The sequence below is a fragment of the Populus alba genome, chromosome 14, assembly GCF_005239225.2.
Source record: "Populus alba chromosome 14, ASM523922v2, whole genome shotgun sequence".
Taxonomy (NCBI): domain Eukaryota; kingdom Viridiplantae; phylum Streptophyta; class Magnoliopsida; order Malpighiales; family Salicaceae; genus Populus; species Populus alba.
In genome coordinates, this window is record NC_133297.1 from 14,671,580 (window position 1) to 14,690,974 (window position 19,395).

The 19,395-nt window shown below is 31.7% G+C and overlaps 1 protein-coding gene across 1 annotated transcript; it reads right to left on the minus strand.

The window, feature by feature from the left end:
* Positions 1 to 14,570: 14,570 nt before the first annotated feature.
* LOC118039652 (probable WRKY transcription factor 31) lies at positions 14,571 to 17,227 on the minus strand. Its single transcript, XM_035046446.2, has 5 exons — positions 16,583 to 17,227; positions 16,401 to 16,499; positions 15,764 to 16,276; positions 15,561 to 15,674; positions 14,571 to 15,308 (listed from the first exon to the last, which is right to left on the minus strand). Exons 1-5 carry the CDS (start codon positions 17,003 to 17,005, stop codon positions 14,595 to 14,597), a joined length of 1,863 nt encoding a protein of 620 aa, XP_034902337.1. The 5' UTR covers positions 17,006 to 17,227; the 3' UTR covers positions 14,571 to 14,594.
* Between the last annotated feature and the right edge of the window lie 2,168 nt (positions 17,228 to 19,395).

The following is a 19,395-nucleotide window of genomic DNA, read 5'->3' on the forward strand; positions in this document are numbered from 1 at the left end:
AAAATTTAAAAACTTTCTATGACTTGAAGATCATGAATATTACAAAAAACAAGTCTCGTTCATTGAATTTAGAAGAACTTTCCATGCTTAAGTCAATATAAATCCCTTTTTCTTTTCTATGACACTGATTTCATGGAAACTTGGCTTAAATAATTATTAATACCGTCCTCCAACCGTGTTTTTCAGTGAACAAATCATCTTTAAAGGAATTTGTGAAAATATTAACAGATTAATATCAAGAACAAAACTCAAACCATGATCTCTTTGATCTTGCACCAAATCATGAAATTAATAATATTTGATGTAAATATGTTTTCTTAATCATATAACATTGGTTTTTTTATTAATACAATAACAAATTTATTATCACACGAGTTCTTTATTGACTTATTTTGATAATGTTAAAACTCATTAAGCATCATTCTCTTGTAATTTAAATTTATTTTAAGTTAATTATTGATTTTTGTTAACGAAACTCATAAATTTTTAATTAGTTGTTTCGGATCCATTAAATTAAATAAATAATTTTTAATTAGTTCTCATGCTATTTAATTCGAAATTCAATTTAAATAACTAGTCCGAATTAACAGGTTTTAAAATCGAATTGCTTGCTCGAATTTTTCTTAAAAGTTCTTCTTTCTCTCAACTTTATTTTTTAAAGTTTAAAAACAAAATAATCCGACAAGACTTGGCAATATGCTAGTCTAACTTCAAGTGACGTTGACAAGTGCTCATTAATCATCCACGGGACCTAAATATGGATTTGCAACGTGTTATACCTCTTCTTCGTATTAGTATTTAGTATATAGAAAGAAGAATAGAAAGTATGCTACCCATCATGTGATATGATCATGACATAAGCATACACATAAGCAAGTTTTGGTAATCATATTTCACATTAAAAAAAGGAGGAGGAGGAGGAGGAGGAGAAGGAGGAGCTTGGAGGAGGAGGTTAACTAACCACCGAGCCGGGGGAGCTGACCAAAGATGCAATGGACACGGCAACTAATATTCCGAAAGTGACAGCCATTACCAACAAACTCAGCATTATAGACAATAATCGTTTGTCATCTCACGCCCTCGCACCCTTAACTGTCCATGCCCACCACCCGATTCTTGTCAATACTAACTCTGTTAGTTGGACCAACTTAACGGTAGCTAGCTTCTAATCAGTAGATGGATATGGCATGGGATCCTTGATTTTATTCGTGGCTTCTAAGATATATATCATCATCACGCCCGAAGATGCTCTTCTCACAAGCAACTCACGAAGAGGCTCTTTTTATTATTATTATTATTATATATAGATGGGATATTTTTGTGTTGATTTAATATTTTTTTTTAGTAAAGGATCCTAAAAAGACACCCTCTATATGAGTCTGGTATAGTACTTATAAATTTATTAAATATTAGTTTTAAAATTTAATAATAAAAAAATGTATCTTCTTGACAACCATTTTAGTACTTCAATGCTTGTCTATTATAATCTAATTCAATATGGGCATTAAATAAGCCACGTGTATCTCCAAGATATTTGCTCAGCACGTGTGTTAAAATGAGAAAACATATTTTTTTTTAATTTAAAAACAGGAGCTAGTTATTTATAATATAGGGTTGAGGATGAGAGGCTCTCCCTTACTTTTAATATTCAAATCTTATAAATAAATTTAATTTTAACCATCAAATTTAATACTACAATTAAGCTATGTAAATCGAGAGATCAAGGACGGTCCAATAATATATATATATATATATATATATATATATATATATATATATATATATAGAGAGAAGAGAGAGAGAGATCAAGAACGGTCCAATAATGCATCTACCAAGTTTATTTTGCTTCTGAGGATTCTTGCCTCTCAAGCTGTCTCTTCTCTCTCACTTGGGTCGCTTCTTCGTTCCCTCGAAAAATCTATCGAGTTATTAAAAAAAGAAAAAAATCGTAAGGGTTAAAATTAATGTACTCCTCGAGGATGGTTCCAATTCAATAGCATTAATAGCTCCCTCGTGAGCTAGTTAAGTAGATACTTTTGGTGCATGAATAGGTGCACGGTTAATTTTTATTGCATTTATATCCTAAACAATATTTAAGATACCTAATTGAGTCAGGTGAATTAAGGAAATGAAAATATATTATATTACCAAGAAAATCTTAATCTAAAATCTTATATTTGAATCATTTAAAAATAATAAAGTCTTTAGACAAATCATCAAAACGTAAGGGTAACTGATATATTTTAGACACATTTATGTTCCCGTGAGCTCACAATTCATTGGTCATCAGTAACCATTGATTTCATTAGTATCCATACAATGGTAAGCTTGTCATACAATGTTGGTCATCAGTAACAAATGATGCCATTAGTCTATATACAATGGTAAAACTAATCAAACAATATTGATCATTAGTAACTATTGATGCTCATTAGTCTCCATACAATGCCCGACTAATCGAACTTTCTTTTAAAACCTCTCATACCAAGTTCTCCACACTTCTTGGTAATATACCCAGCACATTATTTCACTTCAATCGAAATCTTATTCATCTTAACACCTTACATATTTCATTGGGTTACCCTACCCCTAAACCTAACATCCACACCCTATTCTTTACTCAATACCTTCTTATAATTTAAACTTATACAATTTCATCTATTTTGAATCCAGATATAAATCATGATATTGTATTTTTATTACCCATTTTAAATACCCTACGCTGCTATTACTCCTTGTATACTCACTCTTACAACCAAGTGTAATACTAATCATTTGAAATGTCCAATGTTTTACTATCAGGTGTAAAGTTTCACTCTTAAAATCCAATGTTCTTATTACAAATACACAATTTCACCTCGTTAGGTATGCACACATTTTTTTATTTCATAAATTGATATCCTTCTTCTATTAACATACTTTATATCCAAAACCTTTTAGTTAGTTACAATATTTATCATTGTGTTCTAACTTTTCACATTAAATAGCTATGTAAGTATTGTCTTTCAATATCTCATATCACAACAAATGCACACTATGTATTTTTTAAAATTCATTAATTTATTCTTTTCACAACATGATTATTTTAATATTTTAAAAAATAATCCTATAAAAAATAACAACTAATCAAATGATATTTAAATTTTCTAATTGTCAAAGTGTTGGATACTTGTTTACAGCTTGAGTATGCCCATCACCTCCTGCTTCTTGTCCAATTTCAATGATCTATTGTGCATGAACATGATTTTTAACTTATTAGTGTCTTATCAAGACACAAACATAACCTAGACATATCAAAAGAAAACATTCAACAATAATGGGAACTCGTTTATTTATTCTTAACCTAGACATAATTCTTTTGATGGCATTTATTCCATATTTCTCATTCAAAAGTTACCCTCATACTTTGAAATTGATGTCTAAGAAAAAACTACACATTTATCATCAATATTTTAACTTTTCTAAAGATTTATGCATGCTAACCCAAAGCTTTTTTCTTCTTATGTTCATCTTTCTAAATCCTTATTGAATTTATTTGTCAATATATATCATACACATTTATCTAAAAGAACACATTTTCTCTCCTAACTTTCACTCTAATCCCAAGGTGTCAAAGTCTAAGACAAGCTAAAATCCACACCATAATCAAATGCAAGAGTTTCTTTCAATTTTAAATCATCATTAATACTTCCACACATGCTACATACTTATAAGTAACCAAGCAATTCATGAAATCTCTAGATTTTCAACTTCTTTTACTTGATGGCCGACACTAATTATATTAGTAACACCATGTTTTCTTTTGATTTTTTTATTAAACTTCATTCCATAAAATTACAAAATTATATAAAAATCATCTTTTTAACAAGTTGTGACACTCCTTTAATTAGTTCCCCAAAAATTCCTCATTTGATTGAGATTTTTATTAATCAACCATAGTTTTGTTTTTAGAATTTTTCATGCAAGTACAATTCATATCAATATCAAGATGTTTTTTTACAATACAACCTAGCACAATTCTTATGTCAATTTAGAAGAACAATTTAATTCTTTTTTTTTCTAGTGTTGGTCGAAATACACACTACAAAAGTGATATGATTTTTTTTCCAATTCATCATTGGTACATCATCAAGCATTAATTTAACACGACTAAACATGCACATATAAAAACCCACAAATTATCCTAATTTCCACCATTGTGGTCGGTTCTTAGTATCTATTTGATACAGAGTTTTATTTCAATTCCTGCCATAATTTTGTATCCATTACCATTTACCCTAACCTAATTGACCAAAATAAAATTTGATTTGCATTTTTCTCAAATCTCTTCAAGAACCATGACTTAAAATTCATTAGTTTTAGCATCAATTATATTCATCTTCATCTAAGTTTTTATATTTAAGCTTAGAACTTCGTACCCGATAATAAAATGAGCTTCAAATGCTAACCAATTGAAATCTTCTCACTTCTTTCCCTTCTCCCTCCAACATGACATGCCTCTCTCTCTCTCTCTCTCTCTCTCTCTCTCTCTGTTTCTCTTTCTAGGATTTCTTTTTTCTCTCAGTTGACTTTCTCTTGATTCTTGTGATTTATAGGTTCAAGCACTTATATTTCTCTAATTATAGCCTTAAGCTTTGAATTCTCTCGAATCTTTGGTGTAACGATTGCAAGAAAAAAAGAAGGTCCCCTCTTTGTTTTTTTTTTTTTTTTTTTTTTCTAGCAAAACCAATTGTTATAAGGAGAAGGAGTTGAAATTTCCAGTTTATCCATTTATTTACAAAAAAAATACCATTAATAAGTCTCATGTTTCATTTTATGTCCGACTTTTGACATTTTTATATAACCTTCCTTAAATTTCTAACCTAAAATAGAATAATGTATCAAGAAACTCCTCATAAAATTTCAACTAGACCAACAATCGTATTGAGAGTTATGCACAATAGTGTAAAACTTAGCAATTGCTTATTTTACGCTAAAAAATCTAATTTTTTTTGTTCAATCCTTGCATCGACAATATTAATCATTTCACTAAATCCTTGGAACTATCTTCTTATTTCAAAAAAATATTTATTTTTAATTTTTGTTATTTTTTTATCCATTTAAACTCGTTATTGGTTTTGTCATCATTATAAATTTTAAATCTAAAATTTATAAATCTCTTTTCAACTTCAATAATACTTTTAAATTTATTTCATGAATAACAACTATATTATCATAACTCTCTTGTGCACTAGTTAACTAAATACACCTTTAGAGCTTGAATGAGTGCACTGTTAAGTTTTATTGTATTTATACCGAAATAATAATTTAAGATGCCTAATAGCAGGATAAGATTAATTAGTGAAACAAAAATATGTTGTATTAACAAGAAAGTATTAATATGATTTAAATCTAAAATATCATATTTAGATATTTTATGTTTTTCTAAGAGCATGATCAAATCATGCTCTAAACCTAATGATCATTGCTTAAGAATTCAATGATCTAAATCAGGTGAAAGATAATATATTGTATTGAATTGGTTATGTTTAATTTTAAATTTATTGATTTAAATTTAACAAATTTAAGAATTATGTGCATTGAAATGCATGTGAGTAATGTGTCCCACGGAAATTATGTTTTCAAGTGAACATGAAAAGATCTTATTATATATATATATATATATAGTTTACTTGTGAATTGAGATTCTATGACGTGGTATGTACAAATGGAGGTTAAATAAATAAATTGAAGACAACTCTACCTACCGGACCAATGGTAAGAAATGCTCCAAGTCGACACGACTCAGGCTAGCCCAATAAATAAAAATAAAAGTACACACCGAAATGTTATAATGACCATGTAGGGTGGTCCAAATTAAGAGGGCTTCATTATTGGATGATTTGACAACCTTTCCTGTGACGTAAATAAATGTTTTCCCATGAAAAAAGTTGTTTGGTTATAATTATTTTTTAAAGTATTTTTTATATTAAAATAAATTAAAATAATATTTTTTATTTTTTAAAAAATTATTTTTAATATCAACATATCAAAATAATCTAAAATATATAAAAAATTAACTTTTAACAAAAAAAATTTAAATTTTTAAAAAACATAATTTAAATTGTATTTTCAAACGATGTCTTAGTCAGTATTTTAATTGTTAATTTAATTTTTTATATTTTAAATTTATTATTTTATAAATTTTAAGGTTATTAAAGATTTATATGGCTATTAATTTTAAAACTCATAAAATTAATTGAAATATAAATAAATTATTTGAATATTTACATTAATAATAATAATAATAATAAAAAAAAAAAAAGAAACTCGTTGGTCGCCCTAACGTTCGGTCGGTGGGGATATCGCATGAAACTACTAAAGGTGCCGCCCTTCTCTCCGCCGTACACACTCGAACACGGTTGTTCTCCACGCCAATCCAAAAAATACGCGCGGGGATGCAATATTCGAACGCGATTGTAAGGATGTCAATTGTTAAGATTGTTTTAGGATATACTCTAGTTTATTGGACCCGTGCACCCCCGATTGATTTAGCACAGAGAAGAATATGTTTTTGTTTTTATTCATTAATGAAAAATATATTTGAACTAATTTATATATTAATCCTGACTATAAATTTTTCTAGAAGATTTTACTAAATATTGACCTTATATAAATAACTTTATAAATTTTATTAAATATTGACTACAAAATTTAAACATAAAAAGTTAAAAGAGAGAGCATATATTTTAACCATCTAAGGTAATCTCTTGATAGAACTATAAGTTTGTAAGAACATATTTTATTACTGTTTTTAAGATGTATATAAGTAACTCAAAATAATTTCTAAAAATCAATAAAACTAATTAAAATATAGCATTTGTTTTTATATTTTCATCAAATGTTATCCATAAATCATATCACTTTGTTTATAATTATATATATGTATGCACAAATTATTGAAAAAGTACTATTTTTTTTCCTATAACAAAATTATTAAAATTTGGTTTATGTTTGAAAATGTATGAGGAGGCATGGAATCAAGTATTTATCGAATAAATATTTAAATGGACACATTGAGGAATTTTATAGGTAACTAGTCTATTGGCTTGCTCTACGCTGCAAGTGAGAGCAAAAGATATTTATAGCATAAAAAAAAAAACATTCAAGTGTTGGTGAAGTGTCTTAAAAAAAAGATTTTAATTATAAATTAAATAATTTTTTTTATCTATTATTAAGAAGGAAAAAAAAAAATTTGATCTACCTAGGTTAACCTGTGAAATTTGAGAGGATAATCTTGAAAAAAAAAATTAAAAAACTCAATCTTGAATTAATTCAATGTTTAAGGACAAAATTGGTAAAATAAAATAGCATATACTTAAAAAAAAAAAACTAAGTGAATGTGAGTTGACAAAGAAACTCGTGACACAAGTTATGTATGTCAGCGGATTCAATAGATTTTTTTATCTTAAAAATTATATTTTTTAATTATATGATAATAAATCACTTGATAATTATGTTGTATCAAATATTTATTTTAGAAGTGCAAAAACCATGATAGGAATACGATGCTGAGATAATATATATGTACATCATTGATAATAAATGATTAAATTGTGTTTTTTTTTTAAAAAAAGTAGTAAAAGCATTAAACAAAAAAAAAATAATAGTCTAGATATTATGAATTACCCTGTTAAACTTATAACCTAACTCATGAACTTAATTAGATTCAACGGCTTTTTTATTGATTTTCTTAACCCAAATATAAAATAAAAAAAAAAACAAAACAAAACCATAATGGAGCCTAGACGCGTGTGCATGTCTTTATTTTTTTTAATTTTTTTAAAGATGTCCACTCTATTTTTTATTAAATAAATAAAAAATAAACAACATTTCTTTAGTGACAATAAACGACATATCATCTACTTTTGAAGAATCTAGCTACTAGAGAACGCTGGAAAAACAGGGCTTCGGTTTGTTTTTGACTTAAAAATTCATTTATAACTCAAAACATTCAAAATACCTTGAAAAACCAAATAACAGCTCAAAAAACCAACCACGACTAGGAATAGTAGGATTAGTAATTTTATAACCAGAAAATTAAACTGTTAATTCTGCTAGTTTGATGAGAGGACTTATTTTCAGCTAAAGAGAGGAAGTTGCCAGCAATCAATGTCATTGGCGAAGGGCTTAAACTAACTCTCATTATTAATCAAATCGATGAGGTTGATTTGCTATTTTTAAAAACAAATTTCCCCTGATAAACAAGAGGAGGCAAAGACTACCTCAGAAGAATTACAGAAAGTATAATGCAAGTTAGAAGCTAGCCCCTGAACAAACCGATAAACGCCCTACAAACGAAGACCAACCTCAGAAAAAACTTTAAAAAACAGCATTGGCTAGGTTGATTGAAAGGGTTCAAGGCCTTTTCTTCAATAATGCTAAATTGGGAATTTTGATAAAGAATTTCTATAATTATGAGAACTTCTAATAGAAACTGATGGCGCTTCCTTTCCCTTGAGGCCATGGCTGATTGATATTTGTTAAAAAAAAAACCATTTAAACTCAATAATTTAAGCTGTTAGGTGAAGTTTCAGGATATAATTTATATTATTTTTTAACATATTCTCTCAAGTGAAAGCCTTTGGACTTGAAACTTGCACAAGTTTATATTACCTTGTACTTAATTTTATTAAATAAATAGGGATGGTGAGATTCGAACTTTTCATAGAAATTGATGGCGCCTCCCTTCCCTTGAGGCGCATGACTGATTCGTGTTTGTCAGATCCAATAACTTAAACTGTTATGTAAGTTTTTAGAATATAATTTATATTATTCTTTAATACATCCTCTCAAATGAAAGTTTTTGGACTTAAAACTTGTACAAGCCCATATTACCTTGTGTTTAATTTTATCAAATAAATAGGGATGGTAAAATTCGAACTCGTGACCACTAGATCATCAAAACTCTGATACCATATTAAAATATCATATGAATTCAATAATTTAAAATATTAAATGAAATTTTAGGATATGGTTTATATTATTTTTTAAAAATATCAAAGGGACCGACAGGCAAGAAAAGGACAGTTGAACTGTGCTCTGTGCAGTTCGAGCAGATTGGTTTCATAAAACAACCATACATCCACTCTCGAGAACATATCTAAATTCAGCAGTTTAAATTTTCAGGTTTTAGAACTTGATTTGCATGACATGTGCTGCCCCCTTGACTCTCTTTCTCTTGACACGAACATCTACCATCACCCGACCCTGTTGTCATAACCCAAATTTTGACCATTTTATTTATTTATTTTTTTAATATTATTATTTTATTTATTGAAAAGGATAAAAAAAATTGATGAAAAAATAATAATGATAATAAAAAAAGAAGTAAAATGAAATAAATGAAGAATGAATTAAATTTTGGGTTAAGGGCAATATGAATGAAGGTTTTAGGGTTTAATTAAATGTTGGAATTAATCTAATTAAGCTTGGAATTAATTTATTTAATCCAATTAAGGGTTTAATTGGAGAATTGATAAGTTTGGAGACTTAATTGAGCTTGGAATTAATTCAATTAATCCAATTAAGAGTTTAATTGGAGAATTGATAAGTTTTGAGACTTAATTAAGCTTGGAATTAATTTAATTAATCCAGTTAAGGATTTAATTGAAGAATTGATAAGTTTGGAGACTTAATTAAGCTTGTAATTAATTTTATTAATTCAATCAGGGGTTTAATTAGAGAATTGATAAGTTTTAGACTTAATTGGACTTTGGATTTAATTAAATTAACTTATTCGGGGGCTTAATTGAAGAACTATTAAGGTTTGGGGTCCAAATTTTGAAATTAAAAATACAAGGACTACATTGGAAAAGCGCCGAAATAAAGGGGTCCAAATTTAAATTTTATCCAGGGGCTTGATTGCACTATTTCAGAATTCCAGGGACCAAATTGAAAGCAGCCTTTAGAACTAGAAAACGGGGCCGTTTTGCAGCGACTGTTCACCGTCTTCTTCCTCTGCAACGGCTCTGCCATTAAAGGAAGAGACGTTTCATCCGTTGGCAGCAACGCTTACTCATTGAAGACGGCTGTTACCACCGGTTCTGGCCTTATAAAAGGAAGAAATCACAGAACAAAGGAAAAAAGGGGATTGAACGGAGAATAAACCCAGAAAACGAAAGAAGAAAACCAGAAAAGGGGGGGCATGACAGAACAGAAGTTAAACCCAGACGAATAAACCCAGAAAGCAAAGCAGAAACCCAGAACGCAGAAGACTGAAATAAAGAGGAGAACCGGTTCTGCCATTGCTGTCATCCCTGCAGAAAATCAAACCAAAAACATAGCCAAGAACAGAAAAGGCAAAAGCAGAGAAAACAGAGCATAAACCGAAAGGAGGAAAAAGAGGGAGGAAAATCAGAGGAGAGACCCAGAACGCAGAAGACTGAAACAGAGAGGAGAACCGGTTCTGCCGTTGCTTTCATCCCTGCAGAAAAATCAAACCAAAAACATAGCCACAAACAGAGCAAAAAAAAAAACGAGACCCAATTTCGAGAGGGAAGCCAGCAATGTACACTTTTCTTCATCACAGGGACTGAAAGGGCACTGGACTGGAGAAAAGAAGACCACGAACAAAAACAGAGAGAAGAGGTTTTTCCCGACTCAAAGCAGTAACACAGGGGAGGATAATAAACGAATAAAAAAAGAAGAAGAAGAAAGACAGCAGAGACGAACAAAGGGGAGCTGGGAAAACAGAGGAAAAAAGAACGACCCAGAGTCAAAATCCCCTGCAACCATGTTGATCGTCTCCAGAAGCAGAGAGAAGGAATAATAGAGGAAGAACTTAAAAAAGGGAATAGCACCAACCGCCCTTAACTTCGTCTTCATCTTCAGGAGCAGCAGCCAACAGGTAAGTTTCTCTTCATCTCCTCTCGCTTTTCAGTTTTAATTCATGTCATACTGTTCATATGAATTTTAATTCACTGAACACTTAGACACGCGTGAACCAGCTCACGCGTGTTATTTGCCCAGCTGGACCACTGGCTTGGGCCAGTGGCCGGGCTGGGCCAGCTGGGCTCAGCCCAGCCCATGTGGGCTGAGCTGGGCCCAGCCCAAAAAATACAAAAAATAGAAAAAATAGAAAAATAAAAAGCAGAAAAATAAAAAAAATAAAAAATGTGTATGCATGAATAAAAATAATGTAAATTTATTGGTTTATTCACTGACGCCAGAGTCAGGAATAAAAATACCAGTTTAAATTTATATTATTTTTATTCGTTGTATTTTTATTTTATTTAGCTAAAAAAATAAAAAAATATGTGCATGCGTAAAAAATAAATTTATTTTTATTTATTCACTAGCGCTAGAGTAGGGAATATAGAAACATTAATCTAATTTTTTTGTAGCTACGAATTTTTACCAACGCCAGAGTTGGAATTATTCGAGCTCGAATATTCACTGGCGCCAGAGTCAGGAATATTATAAACAAATCATCATAGCATAAGCGAATAAATATTTAGCAATTGAAGACAAAACCAACAATGCAGTTTGCCTTAGGCAGAACGTTTAAGGGGTGATAATATCTTCCCTTTTACGTAACCAATCCCGAACCATAGAATCTCTGTTGACCAGTTAGGGTTCCTAGTGACCATAATACTAGGTGGCGACTCCTCAAACAAGACATTTTTTCTAAAAGAACCGGATGCCAGAATCTGTTCTTTTTCCATAATTAATTCAAGAGAGAATTATTTTTTAGGGCCGCCGCGATGTCGGGTGCGACACCTGTGATGCAAGCTCTGTCATTGATTGATCCCAAAGTCGTAATTTGACAGAACCGCTTAATTGGCATCTGATTGCTGTTGCCACGATACAAGTGCCTCCGGTCACAGGCCCCGACACATTCAGGGCAAAACCCAGAGGTATTCCCTGCTATACATATACAGGGGAAAGAGCACTCTGAACCATTCAAGGGCGATGTAAATCCAGAAATGTTACAGATACCAGAGATCATGTACATGCATGGCAGTATATTTCCACAAGGTATATAGGTTGACAGACATTTCAATAGGGAGGACGGAGACAAGATAAGTTTCGACAGACAAATCAACTGCCGGTTCTCCATTTGGACTGAGCAGCCGGCCACGGAGCTGCAATTGCAATGGTTGCGATGAGCTGTCGCAAGGCCACATTCCCCCACAGAACTAAAAGAAGATGAAGCAAACTTCCCTCATTCACGTAATTCAGAATGTTATCTTCAGTCTCATTACGCCTGAGCCGAGGTTTTCCGTCCCTGCAACCATCATCTCACGGGCAGTACAAGCAAATGTCCCCCGGAGTCTAGATGATAAGCATGAGCAAGAAGCTCTGTATAATTACCGGTTGTTTCAGTGCCAGTCAATACGTCTCCCATGTCAATCTGTGAGTTAGAGAAAGGTATGTTCAAACAGAGAAACAAGAGATTATGAGCAAGTAGGAATGATTATTTACGTTTTTGGGTTTGAGGCTGTTTGGTAAAAATTACTTCAAATAATTATTTTAAGGAATGGAAGTTGTATATGTTAGAATTCATAAGTTAAAAAAGTAAAAATCATAACTTTTTATTAAAGTAAAATCTTGACCCAATTTTAATCTTTGATTTAAATTTAAATTTATTTTTAACCAAGTATATTTATAACTTTTTTATGAGTTAAAATTAAAAAAAAAAAGTCTTAAAAATGAACAAAACCTAACCTTTTATTTTCTCTCATTTTCCTCTTAAATCCACACACACGCACAAAAATACATATAAAAAATCACATGAAAACTCCAAAACCAAATTTTAAAAATTGAATTTTAATGGGTAGGCTAATATTAACACCTTTTGAAAATTAAAAGGGTAACATTGGTATATTTCAAAATAAAGGAGTAGAAGTGAGATATTTATATATATGTATGGTAGAAAATAAGTTCACCCAAAATATAAACAAGATAGAGCCAAGTTGGGTGTATTTTTCTGTTTGTTTTTTTTATTTGAATTTTATAATATTAAAAATAAATTATAAAAAAAATTATTCAAAATAATAGATATCATAAGTTCATAACGTATAACATAGCTGAGCTGTGTACACAAACTTGAAAGCGTGAGATGGAAGTAATGGGCCTTTCAGTGGCCCAAATATTAGGCTCTGGACAGTGGACCCGTATAATAATCCTTGGGATTTAGAAAATCCCTCAAAAACATATGTTATTTGCAAGGCACACTGTCACAACAAGGCTCAGCCACATTATTATAATTATATATACATGAATAAGTTGATATTATAATTCGAGTTTTAATAACAAATTAAAGTTTATAGCATGGCAAACCTGATGGGAGTTACTATTGATTACCTAAAAATAAAAATATTATAAAATTAATTTAAAATAATATTTTGTTTATTAAAAAAAAAGAACAGGATCAACTACGGCCAAGAAACGATAGCTAATGCATGCACCGATGTCTAAAATCTAAATGGGCTGCTGCTGGCCGATGTATTTTTCTTTTTTGTCATCACATGCATGCATGGACAGTTGTCATAAATGACAGCTAAGGCAATTAAAAAACACTCAGAGATTTAGTTCGGACATGTTTTAAATTTATTTTTAGATATTATTAGATTGAGTATTATTAATCTCACAACTAATATAAATTTATATAATTATTAATTTTAGAATTCATGATATTAATTGATATATTTATAAGTTAATCTAGATATCCATATTAATAATAAAATAAAATAAAAATTAAAGAGGTGATATCACGCAATGCTTTTTTTTTAAAATAGTATTATTATATTAAATGATTTAAAAATGTATAAAAAAATATATATTTTAAAAAACACGATATTAACTGTGTTTCTAAATTATAACCCACATCACAAATATTCCAAGTAGCCTAGACTATCAAAGCACGCTGACATTACACCGAAATACAAATTAACAATCTTGGAAATTTGATGATTGATTGGACGTGAATGAACGTAGCTGCTAGAAAGTCTATCAATCCACCCTCCTGCTTGTTTTGCCATCACGTGTGTTCTTGGTAGATATTTTAAAATATATTAAGATATTTTTATTTTTAATATTACCTGAGGATGAGGATGATAATTAAAAAAACATTAATTTAATATTTTTTTTAAATAAAATATACCTTTTAAAAGCCCCCACACTTTCAAACTCCTTGTCAAGTGGGGCTAAAATGGCGAAGAGACGATTACTGAGTTCATGTGTGACAAGAAGTCCCTCTCTATTCCCTGCCTTTCGTGTCAAGCGGTTCCTTTATCAACCACTACGAGACGCTTTTCTTCGCCCTTTCGTGACTGCCATATCTGGACAGGTAACTTCAAGAAAGAATGAATACCTAACTTTATCTCCTCTCTTTCTGGGTTTGGCTTCACTTTGACTAGTAGAGTCCAGAAATTGAAGCAAAACCAGCTCCTTTTGTTTCGGGAACCATAGGAAGATAATTTATTATTATTCAAATAAGAAAGAATACCAAAGCCTGTGCACGATAATATGAAAAAATTGAATGTGTTTGTCCGGTGAAGAAAAATAAATGGAAAGAAGAAGAAGAAGAAGAAGAAGAAGAAGACTTTATTTTAATTGCCAGGAAAACTTGAATTGCTAGTTTTATTGTGGCCATTGCTATTGCTGTTGCTGATAGTTATGTTGCCGTTGCTGTTGCTGGTTGTTGTCTGAGCGTTATTAGTACTATTAATGTTGTTTTGGTGAGCACCACCAATTATTGAGGTAATTGCTGCTGCTAGCGCTGCTGTGAAGTTAGGATCAGCGGCGATGGCAGCAGTTGCCGCGGCCAAACTGTCAGCCAATGGATTTTGCTGCGATGCAGGTTGTGATTGTTGGCCCAATCGATTAGGTTCCATATCTTGAGACATTTGCAGGCCGGAGAACTTTGATTGATTGTAAAGTGCTTGTCCGAAAATCTGAGGCAGCAATGCAGTGGCTGAAGCATTGGCAGGATCTTGAGGTGCGTTTGGAAATGGGAATTGAAATTGAGTTGGTTGCTTCGGGAGCTGTAGAGGGTTGGGATTTTGGGTTAGGTCCAATGTCACTGTAGGGAATGGGGCTGAAGCTGATATAGTAGCAAGGTTAGAGGAGCATGGGAGAAGAGTTCTGGTGAGGAAATTTGAGTTCAATAGTCCATCAGCACTTGACATGGAGCCTGACAACAACATTCTTGCGGCTGATGAGGTGGTTGATGCCATTGCCATGGCAGCCGGAGGCAAAGGGTGGTTGTGATTGCCCTCGTATGTTGTTATGAGGATGGTTCGATCTTCTGCACATCTTTGTACCTGTTCAAGCGTCCCAGCTCAGATTAACATATACCAGGAAAAGGAAAATGTCTGGGTGATATGAGAATCAAGATTCAATAATCTGATCAAAGTCTTCGATCAAAACAACAACTTTTGTAATTTAGTGGCAGTGTCTTTCCAAAATTGCCTAATCAAACTCTTCTAGCTTCTATATATGCAACAGAAATCCTCCGAAAAATAAAAACACAACATTATACCGAATATAATTAAGGAAAAAAACAGGAAACATGCCTGTTTTCGAACTGGGCAACCAGCGGCCATGGTGCACCGATAATAAGCTCGAGGACATGGATTTCCTTTTGCCAGCTTCTGTCCATACTTCCGCCATTGACATCCATCCGATATCTAAACAAACCACAAGTTTCCATTGAATTAAACAAAATCTAATCAAAATTCAACCAATATTGCAACTAATTGAATCAAATCGGCTGTACCATGGCATCCTCAGATCTAGCTCGAACAGACACACGGGCCTTCCTTATTGTAGCCTCCGTTTGATCAATAGTTTTCGCCGGGTTAAGTCTAGCAACCTTATTAGAGGCCCAGCCTTGACCTGGGCTATCCTCTCTATGATCAGCTCCCCTGGCAAACCCCTTCTTATCTTGATCAAACACTAGTGCCCCATCTTCATTAGTATTCTCTACATTATTTCCAGGTGATCTCGATCGATCACGGCTCCTTCCTCCTTCTGATGTAGATAGAGAAAGGTCATCGGTGTCACCAGCAGCAGCAACTAGACCAAGATCCATAAACTGCCTTGGAACCATCCCATTATTTTTAATTTTGTCATCATGTTGTTTATTCTTGTGATGAGACTTTTGGTCCCGCGTAAGCGTTACTAAATGCATCTGCAGTGCGTTGTAATTGCTATTAACCTGATTTAACATGTCTTTCAACCGTAGATTCTCCACTTTCATTCGTTCTACCTCAGCTTGGAGAACTGCTACCTGCAAATATCAACAACACAGTAATATTCAAAACCAGAAATACACCCGAAAAAGAAAATTCAAAGCTTTTCATGTATATAAAGTTTCATTTTTTACATCATTTGATGGGGTTGGGTAGGCTTACCTCACTCTTAGCTCTTTTATCTTCCATGTTCGACGATATCCCATCATCCACCATCGACTGGTCACTACTAGTATTAGTAGTAAGAAGATTCAAACCTGTCTGTATAACCCAAGATAAATGCAGTTAGAGGGGGCAAAAAGAAAAAAACGTCAAAGACACAAACTCTGGTACAAGTCACGTACGTTGACGTTTAGCTCCAATCCAGCAGGACTTCCAGAGTCTTTCAAATCATCAGTGCTATCGTTGGTGATGGGATAGCCATCATGATGTTTCTTGCGAGCAAAAAAGTCCATCTCGTCGATGACCGTCCGTCGTCTATTATCAGATGGCAAAGAAGAATCATCATCATCTTCATCATCGTCATCATCACGGGCGTCATTGGTGTTTATAAGTTTGACAGGGAATTGGATGGTAGTAGGAGGAGACCTAGCAGATGTGGCATCCATGGTTTGTCTACCAGTAGTAGCAAGTTGTTTCCACTTGGGATTCACGATGTTCTCTTGATCAGGGAAAGAATTGAGCACAGTTGGGTTGTGTAGAAAGAAAGCACTAGTAGTGCTTATTAGATCTGAATCAATGGAGAGCACACCCCTTCCTTTGGCCATAAATCAAGAGAGAGAATGCCCTGGAGAGAGAGAGGAGGGTGTGTAAGTCTCTAAACGCTGCAATGGACTCGGCAATAAAGGGGGGGAGTTAGAGACTTTAGAAGAAGACCGAATACAAGTGCTCAGTAGCACTTAAGTGCGTGTTTCTTGTGTTAAATGTTTGCCTTTTAGATTTGGATCTTGGCAAGTATAAAATCCATCTGTGTTAAATTTTCATACCAACTGATATGCATGCACCATCATTCTTTATATCTTTTAATCATCATTTAATATTTATAAATCTTATATTATCGAATTTATGATTTCTATGAAACTCTATATATTTTGTTTGTATATGCAATATTGCAATCAAGTTGTGGAATAACCAGGAAAATAATAAAGAAAGAATACTAAATTTAAAAGAGAAAAAATGAATGGTGATAAAAGGGTCCACGGTCCAAACCGAAGAGCTATCCGTAAATGATTTTTTATTTATTTTTGTATTTTAAAAGTATTTATAAAAAAATTTATTTGTTTTTTTGTTTCAAATTAATTTTGTTATGTGTGTTTTTAAAATATTTTAATGTGCTAATGTTAAAAATTATTTTAAAAAAATAAAAAAAATATTATTTTGATATATTTTAAAAAAATATATTTTAAAAAACAACTATAATTATATTTTTTAATATTATCGGTTGGTAAAGTGAATAAAATCATAAGGTATACTTTATATGTTTTATATGTTGTATTCTCTCTTTTCACTAATATTAATAATCATAGATTGCAAGGTATAAATTTTATTCAAGGTGTAAGGACTTTATTTAGTATATATAAATTGTCTAAAATACCCTATATATCAAAAAGAAAAAAAGAAAAGAAAAATCTGTTGTTATTTATGATATGTCACATGTTTTGGTGGTGATAAGAGGAAAGGGTAGGGTCATATGAGATTTGCCCACACCAGATAAAACCTCCTCTCGAGCGGTGAAGTCATGGCTTTGGTCAGAGAGACAAATGTCAGTGGGACCATCTGAAAGCGGGACCCACGTGACTAAAATGTGGGGCCAGTGGAAGAAAAGTCTCTCTCTATTTTCTCTCTCTCTCTCTCTCTCTTTTTCGATTTGGAGCTTTTATTTTTATTTTTATCTTATATTTTTCTCTTAGGGTTTCGTCAGAGGCGTGGGACTTTAGAAGAGGAGATTGACGCGTTCCAAGAATTCACCGCCCCTATTGGCCCGGCACCTCTTGCTCCTTTGAAAAAGGGCTGCCTTAGTCAACAATTTATCACTCGGAATGGATCGGTTCGAACCGGCCATTGATCCACCGGGTTGACCACGTCCTCCTCCAATAGACCGAATCCCTTATCCTTTATGCTAAAGACTGTCCATACATTATTAAATATTGACTGACTCTATCTAATAATAATAATAATAATAATAATAATAAATAATACTGCTAGTAATATGGACTTTGCCACAGGCATAAACAGTGGAAATAAAGAGCCAGTGAAGTGGGCAGCATTGTTTGACGAGAGAGTAAAAAAGGAGCAGTTGGGAATTTGGAATTCTTCACCTCTCTTCATTCTCTTCTCTCCTATTTTTATTATGGATTTACTGTTTAAGATTTTGGTCCTCGGTCTGTATTTTTTTATTATCAAATTCAACAGCAATTAAATTAGATTTATTGATTAAGAATAAAATTAAAAGATATGAACCAGAATGATGTTATAAATAAATTATGGCTTCAAAGTTTATATAAAATATTTAATTTAGTCTCACACTATAAAAGTTATACATATCCAGTCCCTCAATGTTTTTTTTCAATTTAATTTTAGTATAAAAATTTATTTTTGATATTTTTATAACAATTATCATTATAATTCCTCATCCAAAAATACAATTTTATAACATAGACGGAGAAAGAAGTATAAATTGACAAAACATCAACATCATGAATTAGAAACTAAAAGAAGAAAGCCAATATAATATCGACTACTTGGCATAAAAGAAAATCGACCACACAACCACCAACTATTCAATTCAGCATTGGAATACTCATCATATTGCATGATTGGAAAGAATCAAATTTTCTCATTAAAACATTTTGAAAACGATAAAAATGCTTTTTTTGTTCTACAATTTAAAAAGAAAGGAAAAGCCTTTTTATTTGTATTTAAATCTTTTGTTCTTTTCAGTTTTAATTTTAATCTAAGCGACACTATATCATAGTTTATTCTTCAACAAGTATGCATCGCCAAGGAATGAATAAAAAGAGACAACATATTAACATCTCTTGCATTCAAAATAAATTAATAAATCTCATTCTTGCACCTCAATAAAATGATAAACTTATGTGATTTTATGAAATATTATTAGTTTATAAACAGCAACAACAATGTCAGAGAAAGACCT